At 47.4% G+C, this 18,037-nt stretch overlaps 1 protein-coding gene across 4 annotated transcripts in view; it reads right to left on the bottom strand.

Annotated features, from left to right (window-relative positions):
- Window positions 1–16,434, bottom strand: part of TSC22D3 (TSC22 domain family member 3) — a 62,904-nt gene extending 46,470 nt beyond the window's left edge. Inside the window, exons 1-2 of one of the 4 annotated variants that reach the window (XM_047081836.1) lie at window positions 16,275–16,341; window positions 15,175–15,600 (exon numbers count right to left, since the gene is read on the bottom strand). In XM_047081836.1, the coding sequence (XP_046937792.1) occupies window positions 15,175–15,494 (320 nt within the window). In that variant the 5' untranslated portion in view covers window positions 15,495–15,600; window positions 16,275–16,341. Of the gene's footprint in view, window positions 1–15,174; window positions 15,601–15,850; window positions 15,934–16,233 lie in introns of those variants that run through there. The other 3 variants (XM_047081832.1, XM_047081835.1, XM_047081833.1) reach the window with 3 other exon arrangements.
- Window positions 16,435–18,037: the final 1,603 nt, after the last annotated feature.

The raw sequence follows: 18,037 nt of genomic DNA on the forward strand, positions 1-18,037 counted from the left end.
TGCAGTGCTCAAAGTTTTAACAAGGTGACTTCTTTTTGCAGACTTTCTAATCCTAGAGGAAGCCCCCTTAGCTTGTGTTCTCGTGGCTTCCTGCACCTTTCCTCCATTATGATCAATTGTATGATACATTTATTTGTGTAATTATTATTTAATGTCTGTCTCTACCACTAGATTGTAAGTTTCCTGCCACAAGGATTCTGCCTGGTTTGTTGGCTGCCACTGTGTCCCTTGTGTCTAATCTTTGTGTGTGAGGAAGAAGAAATCCTCTTCTTCCACCTGGGGTGGGCAGTCTTATACCAATGCTCCTAGCACAGGGGTGCTCCCCAAAACTGTAAGATGGTGGAAAATGGGTGCCCCTCCCACAGAAGCTAATTTGGCTAAGAGATGAGAAGGAGGCATGGGGAAAGGTGCCCTAACCGCTCTTGAGTCCATACCCCCACACCATTCCAGGCCCGGGAGGTATGTGCTAGGTTTAATGACTGGCCTCCAATGGAAATTTCATAGACATTTTTATTATGAAAGTATTTTCATGCAAACACTTTCTTTCATATGCCACACATGCACTTTGCTTTTCCTTATGAGTACCTGCTTCTGACTCCTTTGCCTGTCTGTCCCCTTCTGTCCATGGTCCTTATAAACCAGCTCCTCTTGGGGCGCCTGGGTGGCGCAGTCGGTTAAGCGTCCGACTTCAACCAGGTCACGATCTCGCGGTCTGTGAGTTCGAGCCCCGCGTCAGGCTCTGGGCTGATGGCTCGGAGCCTGGAGCCTGTTTCCGATTCTGTGTCTCCCTCTCTCTCTGCCCCTCCCCCGTTCATGCTCTGTCTCTCTCTGTCCCAAAAATAAATAAACGTTGAAAAAAAAAATTAAAAAAAAAAAAAACCCAGCTCCTCTTACACCTTTACCCAGTTCTTTATTTCTACCGTCACCACCTTCCCCACATTTACAAAGTATTATAACATCCCATGGTACTTTCATTTAGCTTCTCTGAATGCTTGTAGTCAGGAAGTTCTTCCTATTATCTAATCTCAATTCTTCATGCTACAGTAGAGGCCTGTTTCCTCTTGTTCTGTTCCTAGTGTAGCTTGGAAGCAGCTAGTCACCATCTCTGAGTTGTCACTTTTCTTATATTTGAAGATCAACCACTCTTCTCTCTCTTCACCACCCTCCCCTCCACCCTCAAACTCCTCTTAGATCAATCATCTTAGTTCCTATAGCTCCACCCCACTGCTCCTTGAAGTCCCAAGTTTACCTCCCATTGGCTAAATAAGTCTCATTGGCCTTATCTGGACCCTTCAAAATTAGATTCCCTTGGATCGTGCCAAGCTCTCGACTGTTACCTGCCTTGCCATTATGGTGGGACCACCTCTCTCCAGTGAAAGCTCCTTGGAGCCCCTTGATCAATGTCTTTGCCCCTCTCCAAGGTGTAGCACCCCTTCCCCTCTGTCTTCAAGTTGTTTTTCAGCCTGGACAAATATCTGACATTTGCAGCCCAGAAAATTTACACCTCAGACTCCAGAAAGGAGTACAGCCTGAAGCTCTGTGCCCCACTGCCTCTGTACAATGAGGAGCATTCATAACTCAGAAGGAAGCCCACAAAGAGAAAAGAAAACCCAGATGACCCTCCCCTTTCTCTTTTCTTTATAGTAAATAATTTACAAAACCAAATTTTCCTCCCCACAGGCTATACTCACTTTATCACCGGTCCCCAGGGCCAGCCTTTACACATTTCCATACTGTCATGGACTATTTTTAGCAAAGGATGACATTAAGTACTAGTTGCCCCGTGTGCTTCAAACTCATCTCTTCCTCTTGTCAGAATATTAGTCCTCCTCTTTTGGACCTGCCAGCTACTCATGGCCTAGAGATATTTCCAAGGGTGTGAGCAGCTACCTAGTGGTATGACTTCAGTGGGTCTTTACTAAGTCCTCTGTTTTAAAATGTCTCATTTGGGGGCACCTGGGTGGCTCAGTCAGTTAAGCATCCGACTTCGGCTCAGGTAATGATCACAGTCTGTGAGTTTGAGCCCCGTGTCGGGCTCTGTGTTGACAGCTCGGAGCCTGGAGCCTGCTTCAGATTCTGTGTCTCCCTCTCTTTCTGCCCCTCCCCTGTTCATGATCCGTCTCTCTCTGTCTCAAAAATAAATAAACATTAAAACAAATTTTAAATTAAAAAAAAAGAAATAAAAATGTCTCATTTGGCCCGGGTCTGCTCATTAGAATTAGACTGGGTCTGATGATTTCAGTATTAGAGATTCATTTCTTTAACTCAATATCACTTCCTCAGGAAGCCTTGTCTCTCCCTTGTTATATTCTCTGTCAAAAGCTCGTTCCTTTTCCCTCTTGGCACTTACTAGTTTGTAAATACACATCCATTAATGTGTTTGGTTGTTGTCTAGCTCTCCTACTCTGCTGATTATTCTATGATGGCTGTGACCATGTCTCTTGTTGTGAGTTTCCCATTCTATTCCCAGCGCCTAACAGTGAGCCTGGCACATGGAAGGTGTGCAGAAAATACTTGTTGCTGACCAAACATGCTCATAAATTTAAATGTGAGTTCTCCAGGGCACTGGTGGGAAAGGGTGTGAGCATGAGTGCCCAGCATACTAGTTGGGGGAGAGGGTCCCAGAAAGCAAGGGCAGAGTGCTGACCATAGGTAGCACTCTCCTTCCCCAGGTGACTTGAAGCTGGTTCCCTTTGCTATCCCTTTCCTATCAGCTTGAGGCTTCCCTCCTTCCTCAGCTTTACCCCAGGGCCTTCTTTGGTAGCGCATCCGGGAAAGAAGGATTTGACCAAGGTGCATATAAGGCTAAAACTAGCAACTTTTTAAGGCTAGCAACTTTTTTCCAAAGACACTTGGGAAAACTGTGTATATATTCTCATGGCAGCACCTTGACATGTCCCTGGTTCTGTTACCCACCTCAGAAGGGGCTTGGTGGAGATCAAGGCCAGGGGTGCTGAGATATGAAGCCACACACCCCCCTGGGTCCTCTGGTGCTCACCTTCGACTGTACTCCCAAGCTCAACCCACCTGGACCCAGTGAGCTTTCTTCAGGCCCTAGAGGCCCTAACCTACCAGGGCTAGCCCAGGTCCCTGAGGAGAGGGTGCTAGGGACCAGCTCACCTAGAGTCAAGGGGAGCAAGGAGAGGAGGGCCAGAGTTGGCCTTCCTCTAGTTCCTGAAGCTTGGAGACTCTGGGTTTCAGTCTAGGAAGAATGGAAAGTGTTCTTGGCTGCTGTCCCCACTCCAGGCCAGCCCCTTCCTACCCACGATCCCCACTGGACTGGCAAGGCTCCCCTCCCCGTCCCAACCAGGGAGCACTGTAGCTGCTTCCCATCATGCCAAAGCCAAACCATTCTTAAGGCCCTGCTGGAAGCCACCGCCATAAAGAGACTCTCCCTTCCTAGTTTGCTTTGGCACCACCCAAGTTCCAGACCTGCAGAACCAGGGCGCAGCAAGTTTAAGGCCTTTCCGTCAAGGAGCAGGAGTCCCTGCTGGGCCTGAGTTGCTCTAGTGGAACTGCTTTGTTCCCCTGAAGGCCTTCGGGACAGCTACTCTACTCCTCTACTCTTAGCTCCCCAGGCTCCATCCTAGCCTTTTCCTCCTTCCAGCTCTTCTTCAGTGCTAGGCAGGGTAAGCACTCAATAAATCCACAGTGGGTGCTCGGTAAAAGTGGGCCCTTGGTCAGTAAATGATGAACTGATTGACTGAGATGCTTGGTCACTCAGTCCAAGGCCAAATGAGGTGCTGCCATCATTCACTTCTCTGTGTACCTGGGCCGGCCAAGTATGTTGCCTTAAAACAGAGCGGGGCTTTTCTTATTCTTTCCTTGTTGTTGTTTTTGTGTTTGTTATGTTTTGTTTTGTTTGGCTTTGCTTTTACTGCAATGGACTCTAAACTGGAAGGGCAGGGTGATAGGGACAAGAAAAGGGCTCAAAGCCTGGGAGGGCTCTCAAGAAAAGGAAATTCTGCACCTCAACCTCACACTCCCCAACATTGACTAGATTCTGGCTGTGATCTGGGAAACTTCAGGGAGCTCTCCTGAGCCCTGAGATGATGGTCTTGAGTTTGTCTGAGGATTCATGAATCTGAGCTTTGGATACAACATGTCTACTGGTAATTCCCACACCACTTTTCTTTTTACATTGTTTCCCCATTTCTTCCTCTTTTTCTCTAACCAGAGAGCAGTGTCCCCAACTACTCTCAGCCTGTGAGCCACTTACCGGCTGGCAGCACAGTGGGGCGGGCTCAGGCAAAGACTGGGGAAGAACAGAAGAGGAACTATTGGTTTAGTCACAAACTTTGAGCCAATGGAATATTAGATTGATTGGGCTATTCTGTGTTGTAGATAGTCAAATGAGCTTATTAAAGAAATATGTCAGTGAATCTGGTAAGCCTGATTTTGCTAGGGGCTCAGTTGCAGCAAGCTGGTAATGTAATTTTCTGAATAGACCAGGAAGAAAGCTAAGAATCATTGTGAATTCAGGCCAGCCTGGGGACTCTAAGGCTTCACGAAGAATATACTGGGAATTGGCCTTCTTTTAAACAGCTCCTCCAGCTTGTAGTAAACCCTTTTCTGCATGGGGTCCCAGAGCAGTCCCTGAACCAACAAGCAGATACAAAAGGAAGAGGGACTTCTAAGACCTGTTCTGGGGCCCCTCCAGATGCACCAGGCTGTCTCTTAAGCAGCATAGGATCAGGTAATAGAAGAAGTCGCCCTCCCTGCCCCCCTCCTGCCCCCGCCACTGAATGCCCCAAACCACACTAAGCCCACAGCAGTTCACCTGCCTGCTTACATTTGCTGCTGTGGGGACTCAGGCTGGATCACCTTTGCAACCTGACTGCCTCTGAGAAGACTGCTTGCCTGACACTACAGGGAGAGTAGGCTTTTCCCCTGGAAATATGATTGAGCTCTGTAGACCCCCAGCAGGCTTCTGAATGCCTGGCCTCAGGGAAGCCTGCCACTGAGCAAGCAGAAGTTTGATGCCTCAGTAACCTGGTTCTGTTACATAAGGCACTATGGGAGATATGAGTCAGGACCCTCAGGCTGGCCTAGGCCCAACCTAGTCTGGGAGTGAGGCTACGCAAGGTGAGGGAGGGCGGTCGAGGGGTGGTGTGTATATGTGGAGGAAGCCAGCAAGGAGCCACTGGAACCACTTCTCTTCTTATCACTTCTCACCCCCTTCTTCCTCAGGGATAGCAGGCGTGGCCAATCAATGGCCTAGACAGCTCTGACAGAAATCCTGGCCAGACCCCTAAGCTGTGAGCAGCTGCTCTACATCTCCCCTGAAGAGAAGACAAGAGGAAGTGGGTTGAATACCCAAGCCTATTTTGTGAGTAAATTCTTCCTTCGAGGAAGGATGAGGAAGGTCCCTGTGGGGCTTTGTCCACAGGCAGGGCCCTGATTTTAAGCTGGGCCTATTTGAGGAAAGCAGCTCCCAGGAGAGGAAGGCTGATAGCGTAGCCTGGGGCATCACTGGCCAAGCCTGCTTCCAGCTCTTGTTTCTCCTTGGGCTAGTGTCTGCACCATGGGAAGCTTCCCATTCGGTCTCCTGTACTGGATGGCTAGGATCTCACACCTGTTCCCAAAAGGGCAATAGTTACTTTAAGGCAGGGATCTCCAGCTAGAAGGTACAAGTGAATTCGACTTGCCCACTGATAAGATTCCCTGCTGCCTGGATTAGCATTTGGAAAAGTCTGCTTTCTACTCTCACAGACCCCTGTCTTATGCCCACTCTGACTCCTTAGCCCAGATGAATTTCGGCACGGTCGATAGGGGCCTCCATAAGCCCCTGCCAAGACTCCTCATCAAACCTTTTTTTGAGGCTAAGATCTAGCCTTCTGGACTTCATGGGGCTTCCATTAGCCCACAGGGTTCTATGGAGGGCCTGCTCTGCCAAAAGCTGTGGTCTTACAGCAAAGCCCTAATCCTTGTCCCATTATTGCAGGCACTGGGATGGCACAGCATGTCCTGGGCCGTTACTGTGGCTTCATCTAAAAGGGAAATTTTGTCTTTTTGACCCCTGTGGTCCTGGAATGCCTTCCCTTGAGCGCACTGAGCACACAGAGTGCCCCACCAAATGTGCCCAAGCTTTAGTCCCATTTGGCACGTTGGCTTCTCTGGAACTCAAGAGTCTATTTTGCACGATACCGACCAATTTATTATGTAAACTCAGCCACCCATGACAAATTATGGCTTTGTAGTTATCTTGAGAGATGCCTTAAATAAGAGGAGAAAGTTCAGGTAGGAGCAGCATCGCGATGAGCAAACACAGTTCAACGGCCACCGCCAGGTGCAGACAAGGCTGGCCTCACTCCTCTCACCTGGCCCCACAAGGTCGGGGGCAAGTACCGGCCAGACACATCCATCTCCATTTATCCAGACTCCCTGGCCTTCAGGACCTGTTCTGGAAAGGAACCAACACTCTACCTGGAATCGAGAGCTTGTTAGTTTATCTGGATGTGCAAATATAAGCAGGAGTATTAACCTTGCTTCCTCTTCCTCTTCTCTTCAGGCAGGGAGGAAAAATAAGGTCACCCTGGAAGAGTTATTTTCTGAGGGGTGGGCTCACTCACATGGGTCCATTCCTGGCAAACTGGAGGCGTAGGTGAAATTCGTGCTCTGTTCTTACCATTTGTCTTTATGAGCACAAACCTTCCACCTTCACCTCTTCAGCTCTCATGCTACCCAGAGCCCTGGGCTGCAGCAAACCTTCTGTGGACTCCAGCCTTGTCTCCCTACCTCTCTTCTCCAAACTTGGCTTTCCCATGCTTCATTCCCATAGAGCCTTCCTTCCAGTCAGTTGCCTCCCTCAAAGAAGGTCTGGTAAATAAATCCACACAAAGAAGTCAATGATAATTAATGATGTCACATGTGACTCTTTTAAAAGGTATGGTAGGGGCGCCTGGGTGGCGCAGTCGGTTAAGCGTCCGACTTCAGCCAGGTCACGATCTCGCGGTCCGTGAGTTCGAGCCCCGCGTCAGGCTCTGGGCTGATGGCTCAGAGCCTGGAGCCTGTTTCCGATTCTGTGTCTCCCTCTCTCTCTGTCCCTCCCCCGTTCATGCTCTGTCTCTCTCTGTCCCAAAAATAAATAAACGTTGAAAAAAAAAATTTTAAAAGGTATGGTAGACCCTGGCCATTTATGAAAGGGACACACTAATTCATGAGCATCCTGAGACCATATCATTTTCCCTATAAAGCTTCTATGTCCATCACTTCATTAAACTTTTTTTTAAAGAATTTTTTTTATTTTTGTTAATATGGAAGAAATGTTAACAGTAAAACTGGTGAACCTAGGGTACATGTACTGAATTACTGGAGGCTTTTTTCATTTTATTTTCTTGCTAAATACACTGAAATTAAGCTTTACTGAGGGATAATAAAGTACAAGGGTTACTTTGAAGTGATGCTCTAACCCATTTTGTTTGCTAATGTATGTGGAAGTAGCTTAGTCGGCCCTGGTGCTATAATAAAATACTATAGACTGGGTGGCCTCAACCATAGGCAGTGATTTCTCATAGTTAAAAGTTGGAGGTCCAAATTTCAGATACTAGCCAGCTGGATCCTAGTGAGAGCTCTCTTCTGCTGATAGCCACTTTTTCACTGTGTCTTCATCTAGTCAAGAGAGAACTGTGGAGTCTCTTCCTTTCCTTAGAAGGACCTTGATGCCATTGGGAGAGCCCCACTCTCATGAAGCCACTTTTAGCTAAACCTATCTCACAGAGGCCACATCTCCAACCACTGTCACATTGGGAGTTAAATTAGGGAGGACACAATACAGGCCATAGCAGTCAGGTCTCAAATCGTTAGTCTTCCGTAATTCATTTTGTGCTTATAGGCTAAAATACAGAAAAAAGAAAAAACTTGAACTTTTCCATACTCCTTTCTTTAGAAAGGATAAGAAGCTGCTGAAGCCTTGCCCACTTTTCTCTTTCCTTTTTTTTCTTTTTTTTTTTTCTGGATGTCCATTTGGTGACAGGATTTGGACATGAGTACGTATCGGCCAGAGGACCCATCAAGGTGGGAAATGGCTGTGTTTTTCTTTTTCTTTTTTTTTACTTTTCTTTTTTTATTTCTTTAATTTCATTTTTTATTTTTTTAAAATTTACATCCAAATTAGTTAGCATATAGTGCAACAATGATTTCAGGAGTACATTCCTTAGTGCCCCTTACCCATTTATCCCATACCCCCTCCCACAACCCCTCCTGTAACCCTCAGTCTGTTCTCCATATTTATGAGTCTCTTCTGTTTTGTCCCCCTCCCTGTTTTTATATTATTTTTGTTTCCCTTCCTTTATGTTCATCTGTTTTGTCTCTTAAAGTCCTCATATGAGTGAAGTCATATGATTTTTGTCTTTCTCTGACTGACTAATTTCACTTAGCATAATACCCTCCAGTTCCATCCACATAGTTGCAAATGGCAAGATTTCATTCTTTCTGATTGCCGAGTAATACTCCATTGTGTGTATATATATATATATATATATATATACACACACACACACAATATACAATATATACAATATACAATATATATGTGTATATATATAATATATATATAAGATATGTGTATATATATAATATATATATGATATATATATCTTCTTTATATATATATATTTTATATATATTCTTTTATATATATTCTTTTATATATATATTTATATATATATATATATATAAAAAGAAGATATATCCACATCTTCTTTATCCATTCATCCATCGATGGACATTTGGGCTCTTTCCATACTTTGGCTATTGTTGATAGTGTGCTATAAACATGGGGGTGCATGTGTCCCTTTGAAACAGCACACCTGTATCCCTTGGATAAATGTAGTGCAATTGCTGGGTCACAGGGTAGTTCTATTTTTAGTTTTTTGAGAAACTTCCATACTGTTTTCCAGAGTGGCTGCACCAGCTTGCATTCCCAACTTCATTAAACTTTTTAGCTTTCTTTTCATGGTGTTCACTAGCAGCTGACTCAGGAAGGGGGTGTTGTCCCCAAAGAAACAGATGTTTCCTCATTTCATAGAATCACTACATTTGTCTGGACTCTGAGGAGAGGACCTGGGCAATCCCACTTCTATGTGTCTAGACCCCAAAGAATTGAAAAAAAGGGACTCAAAAAGATACCCATAGGGGCACCTGGATGGGTCAGTCGGTTAAGCTTCTGACTCTTCATTTCGGCTCAGGTCATGATCTCACTGTCATGAGATCAAGTCCTGTGTCAGGCTCTGTGCTAGGCGTGGAACTTGCTTAAGATTCTCTCTCTCCCTGTCTCTCTCTGCCCCTCCCCTGTGTGTGTGTACTCTCTCTCTAAAAAAAAAAAAAAAAGATACCTGCCTACCCATGTTACTAGCAGCATATTTCACCATAGCCAACAGGTGGAGGCAATCCAAATGTCTGTGGACAGATGAATGGTTAAACGAAATGTAGTTTACCCACACAATGGAATATTATTCAGTCATTAAGAAGGAATGAAGTACTGTTACATGCCACCACACGGGTGAACCTTGAAAACATCATGCTAAGTGAAAGAAGCTGGACACAAAAAGCCACATGTTGTATGAGTCTACTTATGTAAAATATCTAGAGCAGGCAAATTCATAGAGACAGAAAGTAGAATAGAAGTGACCAGGGGCTGAGGGGAGGAGAGAATGGGGAGTTATTGTTTAATAGGTATGGAGTTTCTGTTTGGGATGATCACAAAATTCAGGAAATGGATAGCAGTGATGGTTGCACAACATTGTGAATGCCTTTAATGACACTGAATTGTATACTTAAAAATGGTTCTAATGTCACTGAATTGTATACTTAAAAATGCTTAAAATGGCAAATGTTATGTCACATACATCTTACTGTAATATATGTATATACTACTTATATACTTTATATACATACATAAAATGCACACACATCATATATACATATGACATATGCATGTCATATACATACACCGGCGAAAGCCTCTTAGCACGTGGAATTCACATCTGTGCCTCAAGAAAAAGACAATTACTTACATGTTGAGATTCTCATGAGGCATCCAAACTATAAATGTTAAGTTTGCAAATGCATTTGCATTTTTAACAGGGAATGTGCCTTAATCCAATAGTGCCTATTCTTTGTCAGACCACTAGGCACTCAGGAAATAGTTATTTTAAATAACCTTGGGCTAGGGAAGGACTTTCGAAGCTTGATACCAAAGGCAAAAAATCACAAAAGGCAAAGAATGACAGCCTTAACCACAGGGAAACCCAAAACCTCTCCATAGCAAAAAAACACAAAACAAAACAAAAAACCCACCAAAAACAAAAAACCTCCATCCTCGAAATCAAATGGCAAATTAGTTGACAAAGGCTTGCAATCTCTAATTCAGGGTTTCTCACGGTGTGGTTCTGCATACCACTGGTGCCACGGGAGAGGGGTTCGGTTTTAGATGGTACACAGTCATAGAACTGAATTTTAGAGTATGAATTTGGACATGACAGCAGACAGGCAGGGGAGTCATTTTGCCTCTCAAATCACACCATGTCAGTGGCTACGCCCTCAGAAGTCAAATCCAGGAATATACACTTATGAAATCATTAGTTCTAAGACCTACTTAGAGAAGCACAAATAATTTTTATGCAAATTTTCTTGAAAACCTGCTCTCTGAATCTCCATCTTTCCCCTTACTGCTATATATCAACTCAATAGGGAAAGTGAAATGAATTAGCACACACAAAGCCATTCAACATTTTTGCTCTTTATTACTTTCTAAGCATCTGAGTGTGGGAACTAGTTGTTGCCAGGTAGAAGCTTAAAGGTAGACTCCTAGGACTTTTAGAGCTGGAAGCAAACTCAGATTCAGAGTGTCTCAGACCACACTGGGCAAGTGTGCTTGGGGACCAAAGGCAGAACAGCCGATTAAAAAGTTTTGAATAAATTCTTAGAAATAAAATTTGAGGTTATAACAACAGCAATAACAGACTATGGCAAAAGCTCTCACACCAGCTTGCCACACCTTACCAATCAGTTAAGGCCCCTTGAATTTCAACTTTGCAAGGTTTTTTTCATAGGCTACATTTATTTTATTTTGTTTTATTTACAGTTTTTTTAATGTTTATTTATTTTTGAGAGAGAGACACACACACACACAGAGTATGAGCAGGGAGGGGCAAAGAGAGAGGGAGACACAGAATCCTAAGCAGGTTCAGGCTCCAAACTGTCAGCACAGAGCCCAACTCGGGACTTGAACTCATGAACTGTGAGATCATGACCTGAGCCGAAGTCAGATGCTCAACTTACTGAGCCACCCAGGCGCCCCTATTTACATTTTTTTTACTTACATTTTTTTAAAGTAGGCTCCACACCCAACAACGTAAGGCTTGAATGCATAACCCTGAGATCAAGAGTCACCTCTATGGATTGAGCCAGCCAGGCGTCCCTCATAGGCTATATTTAAATTGGAAATTTTAGCTGCTTATCCAGTATGTTCTATCTGCCTCCTTAGTTCTCCAGTCTTAGAAGCATATTCAAATGGTAAGGCAGAGTCCCTTAATAAAAGGGTGACCGACCATCCCAGTTTCCCTGGGACTATCCCAGTTTGAGCGTTGAAAGTCTTGTTTCCTCACATTGGAGGGTTTGTCACCCTACCTAGTAAGGACATTTTAACCACTTGATTAGTTTCTGGGCTAATATTTACCTCTGCTTAACAATTCTTTCTTTGCAGACAATTCTTTAGTGTCTGATTGATCTTAGGTGGAGTTTTGGCTTTGCTCTTTGTTGTGAGGCATCAGGCAAGTTACTTAATTTTCCCAAGCCTCAATTTCCTTTATTAAAAATCAAGAAGGGTGATAACAGTACCCATTTCATTGGGTTGGTGTAAGTATCAAATGAGATTAGTATATATTGTTGTAAACGCTCCATCAATGTTAGCTATTAATCTATTATAATTGTTAGGTACCTAACACAAGATTGAAGGGATGGTATTTAAAACACATCTTCCCTCACTCAATATTTTTTTCAAGTTTATTTATTTATCTTGAGAGAGACAGAGACAGCACGAGTCAGGGAGGGGCAGAGAGAGAGGGAGACAGAGAATCCCAAGCAGGCTCTGCTCTGCCAGCACAGAGCCTGCCCCGGCGCTCAAACTCACGAACCATGAGATCATGACCTGAGCTGAAATTCAGTCAGATACTTAACCAACTGAGCCATCCAGGCACCCCCCCCCAATATTTTAGAGGCAACTTCACATACCAACAAGCTGCATGCCTGTTACCACTCATTCGTAGGTATATACACAGCACGGTCCACTGGAACTACCAGGCTATGAGAGTTAATGCATGTGGCTCAAACAACAACAGAAATCTCACTTAAATATTAGTAAGTATTTTTCCAAAGACTAGGTTAAAATTGTAAAATCTTTACATAAGACCACACCAATAATTAAGCAGTCATCTGACAAAAAAACAACAGCAACATAACAACACAACGGTTATGGGCACTGGCTGTATAACAGGAAGCCAAGGGAAAACCAAGTGAGTGTAAAACGCATCCCTGCCCTCATATTGCTTACACCCTTGTGTTCCAAGGATACCAATAGCTAAGCCCAGGAGCCAGGGACAAATCAAAGCAGACAAACCAGATAGAAATGAAGAATGTACCCTGCCCTTCCTCCCTAGAATATAGGGGCCCTTGCAGCAGGAGAGTAGGCTGCAGAAGAGGCAGGAGAGTCTCTCTCCCAGGAGAAGAGGCAGGCTTGAAAGTAGACAAATTAAAAGAAAAAAGACACCCAAGCAGGAATTTGAAATATCAAATCATTAAATGGAATAGAAGTAAAAATGATGGCACTTGAAACATTAAATCATTAAATGGAACAGAAGTAAAAAGTATGGCTGAGTTTTGAAGACAGAAACCCTGGAATAAATGAAGTAAGAAAAGACAAAATTTTCACTTTGGAGAAGGCTGGCCAGCTCAGATACGGGAGAAGTCCCATGACCGACAATAATGGTCTCCTACTCTGCTAAGGAGCATGTCATTCTGGGCAAAAGCTAAACCAAACTCAGAATCTCCAATTTCTGAGGTCCCAGAAAAGGTCAAGGAAAATGAGATAATGCTTTGTCCTGCTGGAACTATAGGGCTATTACCACAGGACCAGGTCACTCCCCAGACTCACCGAAGCCAGAGGGCTTGCTGGTTTGCTACTCAGCTGTTTGGGACACTGAGTTGCTCTGATTCCAGGAGGCAGGGTACTCAGGTACACCTTCTTAACAATTCGCCCTGCTCCCTCCACCCATACCCCCAACCCATAGTATTTCCAGGCTTTGCCAAGAACCAAGAGTCAACAGACAGGTGTCAATGGAGTAGGTGACAAAGGAGGTTTTTCCATTCAAGAAACCCAGATAACCAGAAAGCATCCCAAGGTATGGCACAATCCAACATTTTGATCTCAGGCTCTCAGCCTCATACCTCATGCACATAGGTCCGACCTCTTAGGCCCTGAACCTAGGAACCAGAGCTGAGGAAGCTTTCCCTCTTATCTTCAGCAATGCCATTTTGGGGCAGTTTCTCTCCCGGTTGAAATAGTACAAATGCTATAGGCCCTCTTTCCAGGTGTTTCTGCCACCCCTCCCCCACCACCAATTTCCTACAGAGCGGAGGGCTTTAGCTCCGCAGGGATGCAGAGTCTGTCTGTGGTGTGAATACACTTGTAGTAGTCTTTGGCCAGAAATGGAAGATTCCCTCGAAACCTGTTCCACATGTGGCCTGGTTTCTTCGAGACAAGGAGATAAATTGATGCGTAATGTGAAACAATAAATGAGAAAGTGCATTGAAGGCATGGAAAATGCCTGAGAAATACAACTTGTTATGATAATGCTTAGCGAAGTCAGCAGCCCTGCTTGTCCCCTCCTGGGATTTCTGGGCTGAGGAGGCAAACCTGGTCCTTAGCATCAAGTGAGGGCAGTTCCAACCAATCTTAATTGCTTATAAAATTTCCTATGTGTGCTTCACTGAAAAGCCACCCAATGATTCAAATATTCTGTGGATGCTCAAAATTGCTTATTACCTTGTCTCAACACACCACCTGCCCATGACCTGGAATCTCAGAACTACAAGGAACCTTAAGAGGCCAGAGTGATCAGGGAACTTGCCCAGGTTCACACACCGAAGTAGAGCCACAATTTGTACCATAACCCAGGTCTATCTCAGCGGGGTTCTCTTTCTCTTAATATAACCTTTGTTGTTGAGAGAATAAGATCCACCCCTATACACACACACTAACACACACACACACACACACACACACACACACACACACACTAGTGTCCCATCCCAATGGTTCTAAGAACACCAGACCTAAGGCTGGGTTTCCTGCTTCCCCTGACTCAAAATTGCCTCAGTTGTCTCCCCGCTAAAGACTGACTCTTACCAGAGTGTCTCAGACTGGATGGAGGGCAGAAGCCACCTTATATCTTCCTATTATGTTTCTCCCCTCTCCCTCTTTCCTTGCCCTTCAGCAGGATTTCTAGAAAGTATGACCCACACCCCTACACAGGCCTGGGAAGATATGGGTTCATCCACCCCCCGGTCCTAGGATGCTCTCTGGGGCTGCTTTTGCCCATCATTGGAAATTGAAGTCTGTAATCCATGGAGGTGGGGGTACCCCCATCCAGAGTCTCAAAAAATTCTCACACATCTCTAATTTTTCTTGTTCTCCACCCTCTCCCCACACCAGCAGAGGGCTTAATTTGTCTTGACATTTTGCTTACCCTCGCGGTCAGCCAGGGCCACTTGGTAATTTAAAAGCCCTTGCAATTTCAATCTGAGTTTGCGTATTTTGAGAAGGGTAGAACTCAGATCCCAAGAGCATCCCGCGGCAGAATCTCCAAAGTGGCAGTGGAAATGTATGCATTTGAGGATGGGTGCTGCCAGTTACCCCCAACCTATCTAGGGCTCTGTCCACCTTCTGGACTGCAGCATTTCCCTGGGAAAGTCTCCTGCGGGCACCTTTCAAGATCGGGCTCCCACCTGCAGGGCCTCCCCTCAGCCCCACGGGACTCCAGGTAGCATCAGCGACAAGTCTTATCGCCCCGCCCCTTGTGAACTTCCCGGTAGCGCCTTCTGTCAGAGGTGAGGGTCCGGCAGAGGCTGGCGCTGGCCCGGCCCGCGTGCCCATCTGTATGCCCAGTCACCCACCTGTGGAAGAAGAGCAGGATGGACAGCATGGTCTGGTCGATGTTCCGGTTGCAGATGCCCTCGTTGATCAGGTAGCAGGGGTCCCGCAGCACGGGCTCTAGCGAATCCTGCCGCATTATGCTGTTGAGCTTGTCGGTGTTGAGGTTCTCGAAGATCAGCTTCTCCTGCAGCTGCCGAAAGTTGTTCACGGTAGGGCTGCCCGGGTTGTTGTTCTCTCCGCTGCTGTCGCTCTGGAGCCCGCTCCTGTGGGCCAGGTCCAGGCAGCAGTTACAGCAGTCGAGACCGACAGGTGAGCGGCAGTCGGTCTTGGACTGGGCCATCTTCTCAGACTCGGTGGCCGCTTGGTCTGCGAGGTCAGGGTCGGCTGGCAGGTGCGCGCCCGCCGGGCTGGCCTGAGGGGACTCCAGGGTGTATGGAAAACACGAGCTGCGAGAAGAGTTGGAAATTAGCACCTAAAGCCAGCCACCCTCGGCTCGGCCCCCTCCTGGCTGTGCCGCTCCGGGTGCGAATAGAAACAGCTGGACAAACAGCTCTGAGCGGATCCTTGGGCTCACTTCCTCCTCTTCTTCCTCCTCTTCCTCCTCCTCTTCCCCTCCCCCTCTGCCCTCCCCCTAGGTGCCACCCGCGGCCCTAGCACAGTCCCAAGTTTCCAAAGTGTGAGCGGGGCTCGGCGGACCTGTGGCAGCAGGAAGGGCGGGCGGCAGGGCAGAGGGAGAGCCGGGGCGCGCCCTCGCTCCCTCCCTCCCTCCTTCGCTCCCCGCCTCCCCGGCTCGCTGGCTCTCCCGCTCACGGGCTCCCCTGGGCTGTGCCGGCTGAGCGGTGGCAGGGGCCGAGAGCGAGTGACCCAGTGAGCCGGTGAGCGAGTGAGCGAGCCTCACGCCCAGGAGTCAGCACGGGGCTGTGACAGCATGTAAATTACCCCGCGGGGCGGGGGGTTGGGGGGCGGCGGAAAACCCTCGGCCGCCGCAGCCGGCTGGCTTCTGCCCCCAATCCCCTGCCCCCGCCCCCCCCCCGCACCCTAGGGCCCTCTCACCCTCGCACCCACACGGCCGCCCGCACCCTCGCCCGCGCTGCCGGGAGCCGGGCCCGGCTCTCCCCACCCCGTCCGCGCGCCCGGCGCCTGGGCTCGAGCTCTCTCGCCGCTCAGGGCGCATCCTCCGTTAAGAAATCTACTAGCGATCTCTGGTCTTCAGAGCTCCGCGGGAGGGCAGACGTTCCGCGTCCCACCGAGGACGGGTCCCCCTGCAGGAGAGACGCCGCCGCTCCCCGTGAGCCCGCCTCGTGGCCGCCTTCAACCACCGCCCCCCACAAGCCTGTTTCTGGCGGGGGTGGGTGGGGGCTGCAAAGAGAGCGATTGCCCCCACAGAGAGTCCGAAGTGCCAGGCACGCTCTACCGAGTGCCCAGTGAAAGCCTTTGAACGACACTCACAGAAGCGCGCTCAAACTCGCCTCGGTTTCTGTCCCCTTCTTCTCACTTCTCTTCCCCTCTTTCCCCCACTGGCTCTCGCCTCTTTTCCCTGAACCCCATTTGAGGCGATCTCTGCCCGGGCTTCCGGGAATACCCGGCTCCCCGGCAGGCTTCCCGCTGCCTTGCCCCCTCACCCTCTCTGGGCTCGCGTCTCAATTTGCCTTTCCGTCTCTCAGCGCTTTTTCTCCACTCTCTTCACTTTCTCTCATTTTTTTTCTTTTCCGTTTTTCTCTCTTTACCCATTTCCGCCCCCTCTTCCTTCTCTTTCTTGCCCCCTTTCTTTCCTTATTTTTCTCCGTTTCTGTATTTCCTCATTCCCCCCCCCTCTTCTCCCCCATTCCTTTTTCTCTCCTCGTTTTTTCTTCCCCCTTCATTTCCCCCGTTGTGTTTTCTCCGCGCGTCCGTCGCCTCGGCACCCCCTCTTTCTCCTCAGTTCTGTTCTTTTCTCCTCACTTCAGTATCTTCCCCTACTTTTCCAAGCTTACTCCCCGCACCCTTTTTTGATCTCCACCTGCCACTTTAGTTCGTCTCTGCCCTCACCCTTTCAAGAGCTGCGGTGAGGGAACGCTCACCGGCACTGGGGCCGTGTCGAATGAAACTGCGGGCTGTGGCATTCTCAGTTCTGAGGAGAATGTGATTCTGGGGCCACGGAAAGGTTAAAGGTCAAATCCGTGGAGAGCAAGGCAGGCTGGTTCCTTGGGTCATACCCCAGGCTTGCGGGATGTAGGGATGTGCTGGGTGGGCAAGTGGTAGACTTTCAGGGTGTCTCAGGATTGGAGAATTGGAATACGTCGAATGTGGAGGATTCCCTAATTATTGGCTCCCGAAAAAAATTCAAAATATTCATGATCAGTTTTCACACAGAACTCCAATGGATTTCAGTTTCAGTCAGCACTTCCCACCCCCCTTCCGCTCGCTTTTTTTCACAAGCCCGCGGCCCTGGCCATAGAGCAGTATATACCGCCATCTTGTGTTTAAGACGTGGAACAACATTCGGTGCCTCGCGGTCAGAGTTCAAGCTTTAGGAGCCGGCAGGGGTGCCTCCTAGTGGAATCCACAGGGCATTAGTTCTGAGAACAGGAGGGAAAACTAGGCGGAGCCTTTACACTAAAAGCCCCGCCCCCCCCGACCCCCATGACCAAGCTGTACCCGCGGACGCCAGTCTGGGCCAGAGCCACCCTGTTTCTGGTGGAGCTTCGCTTGCCTCAGTCCCTGTAGACCGGGCTTCCATACACTTGAAATTCTCTCTAGGTGCTACAAACATCAGCCCTGTGATTAGGAGCAAAGGGAGGCCAAATAACTCCTGTTCCCAGTGCCCTCTGGGTCTTTTTTTTAATTAATTTTTTAAAAGTTTGTTTATCCTGAGAGAGAGAGAAACAGCGCGAGTGGGGGAGG

This window comes from Lynx rufus, unplaced genomic scaffold (assembly GCF_022079265.1).
Source record: "Lynx rufus isolate CCGP_SWC_20201006 ecotype Redwood Valley unplaced genomic scaffold, mLynRuf1.p SCAF_19, whole genome shotgun sequence".
Taxonomy (NCBI): Eukaryota; Metazoa; Chordata; class Mammalia; order Carnivora; family Felidae; genus Lynx; species Lynx rufus.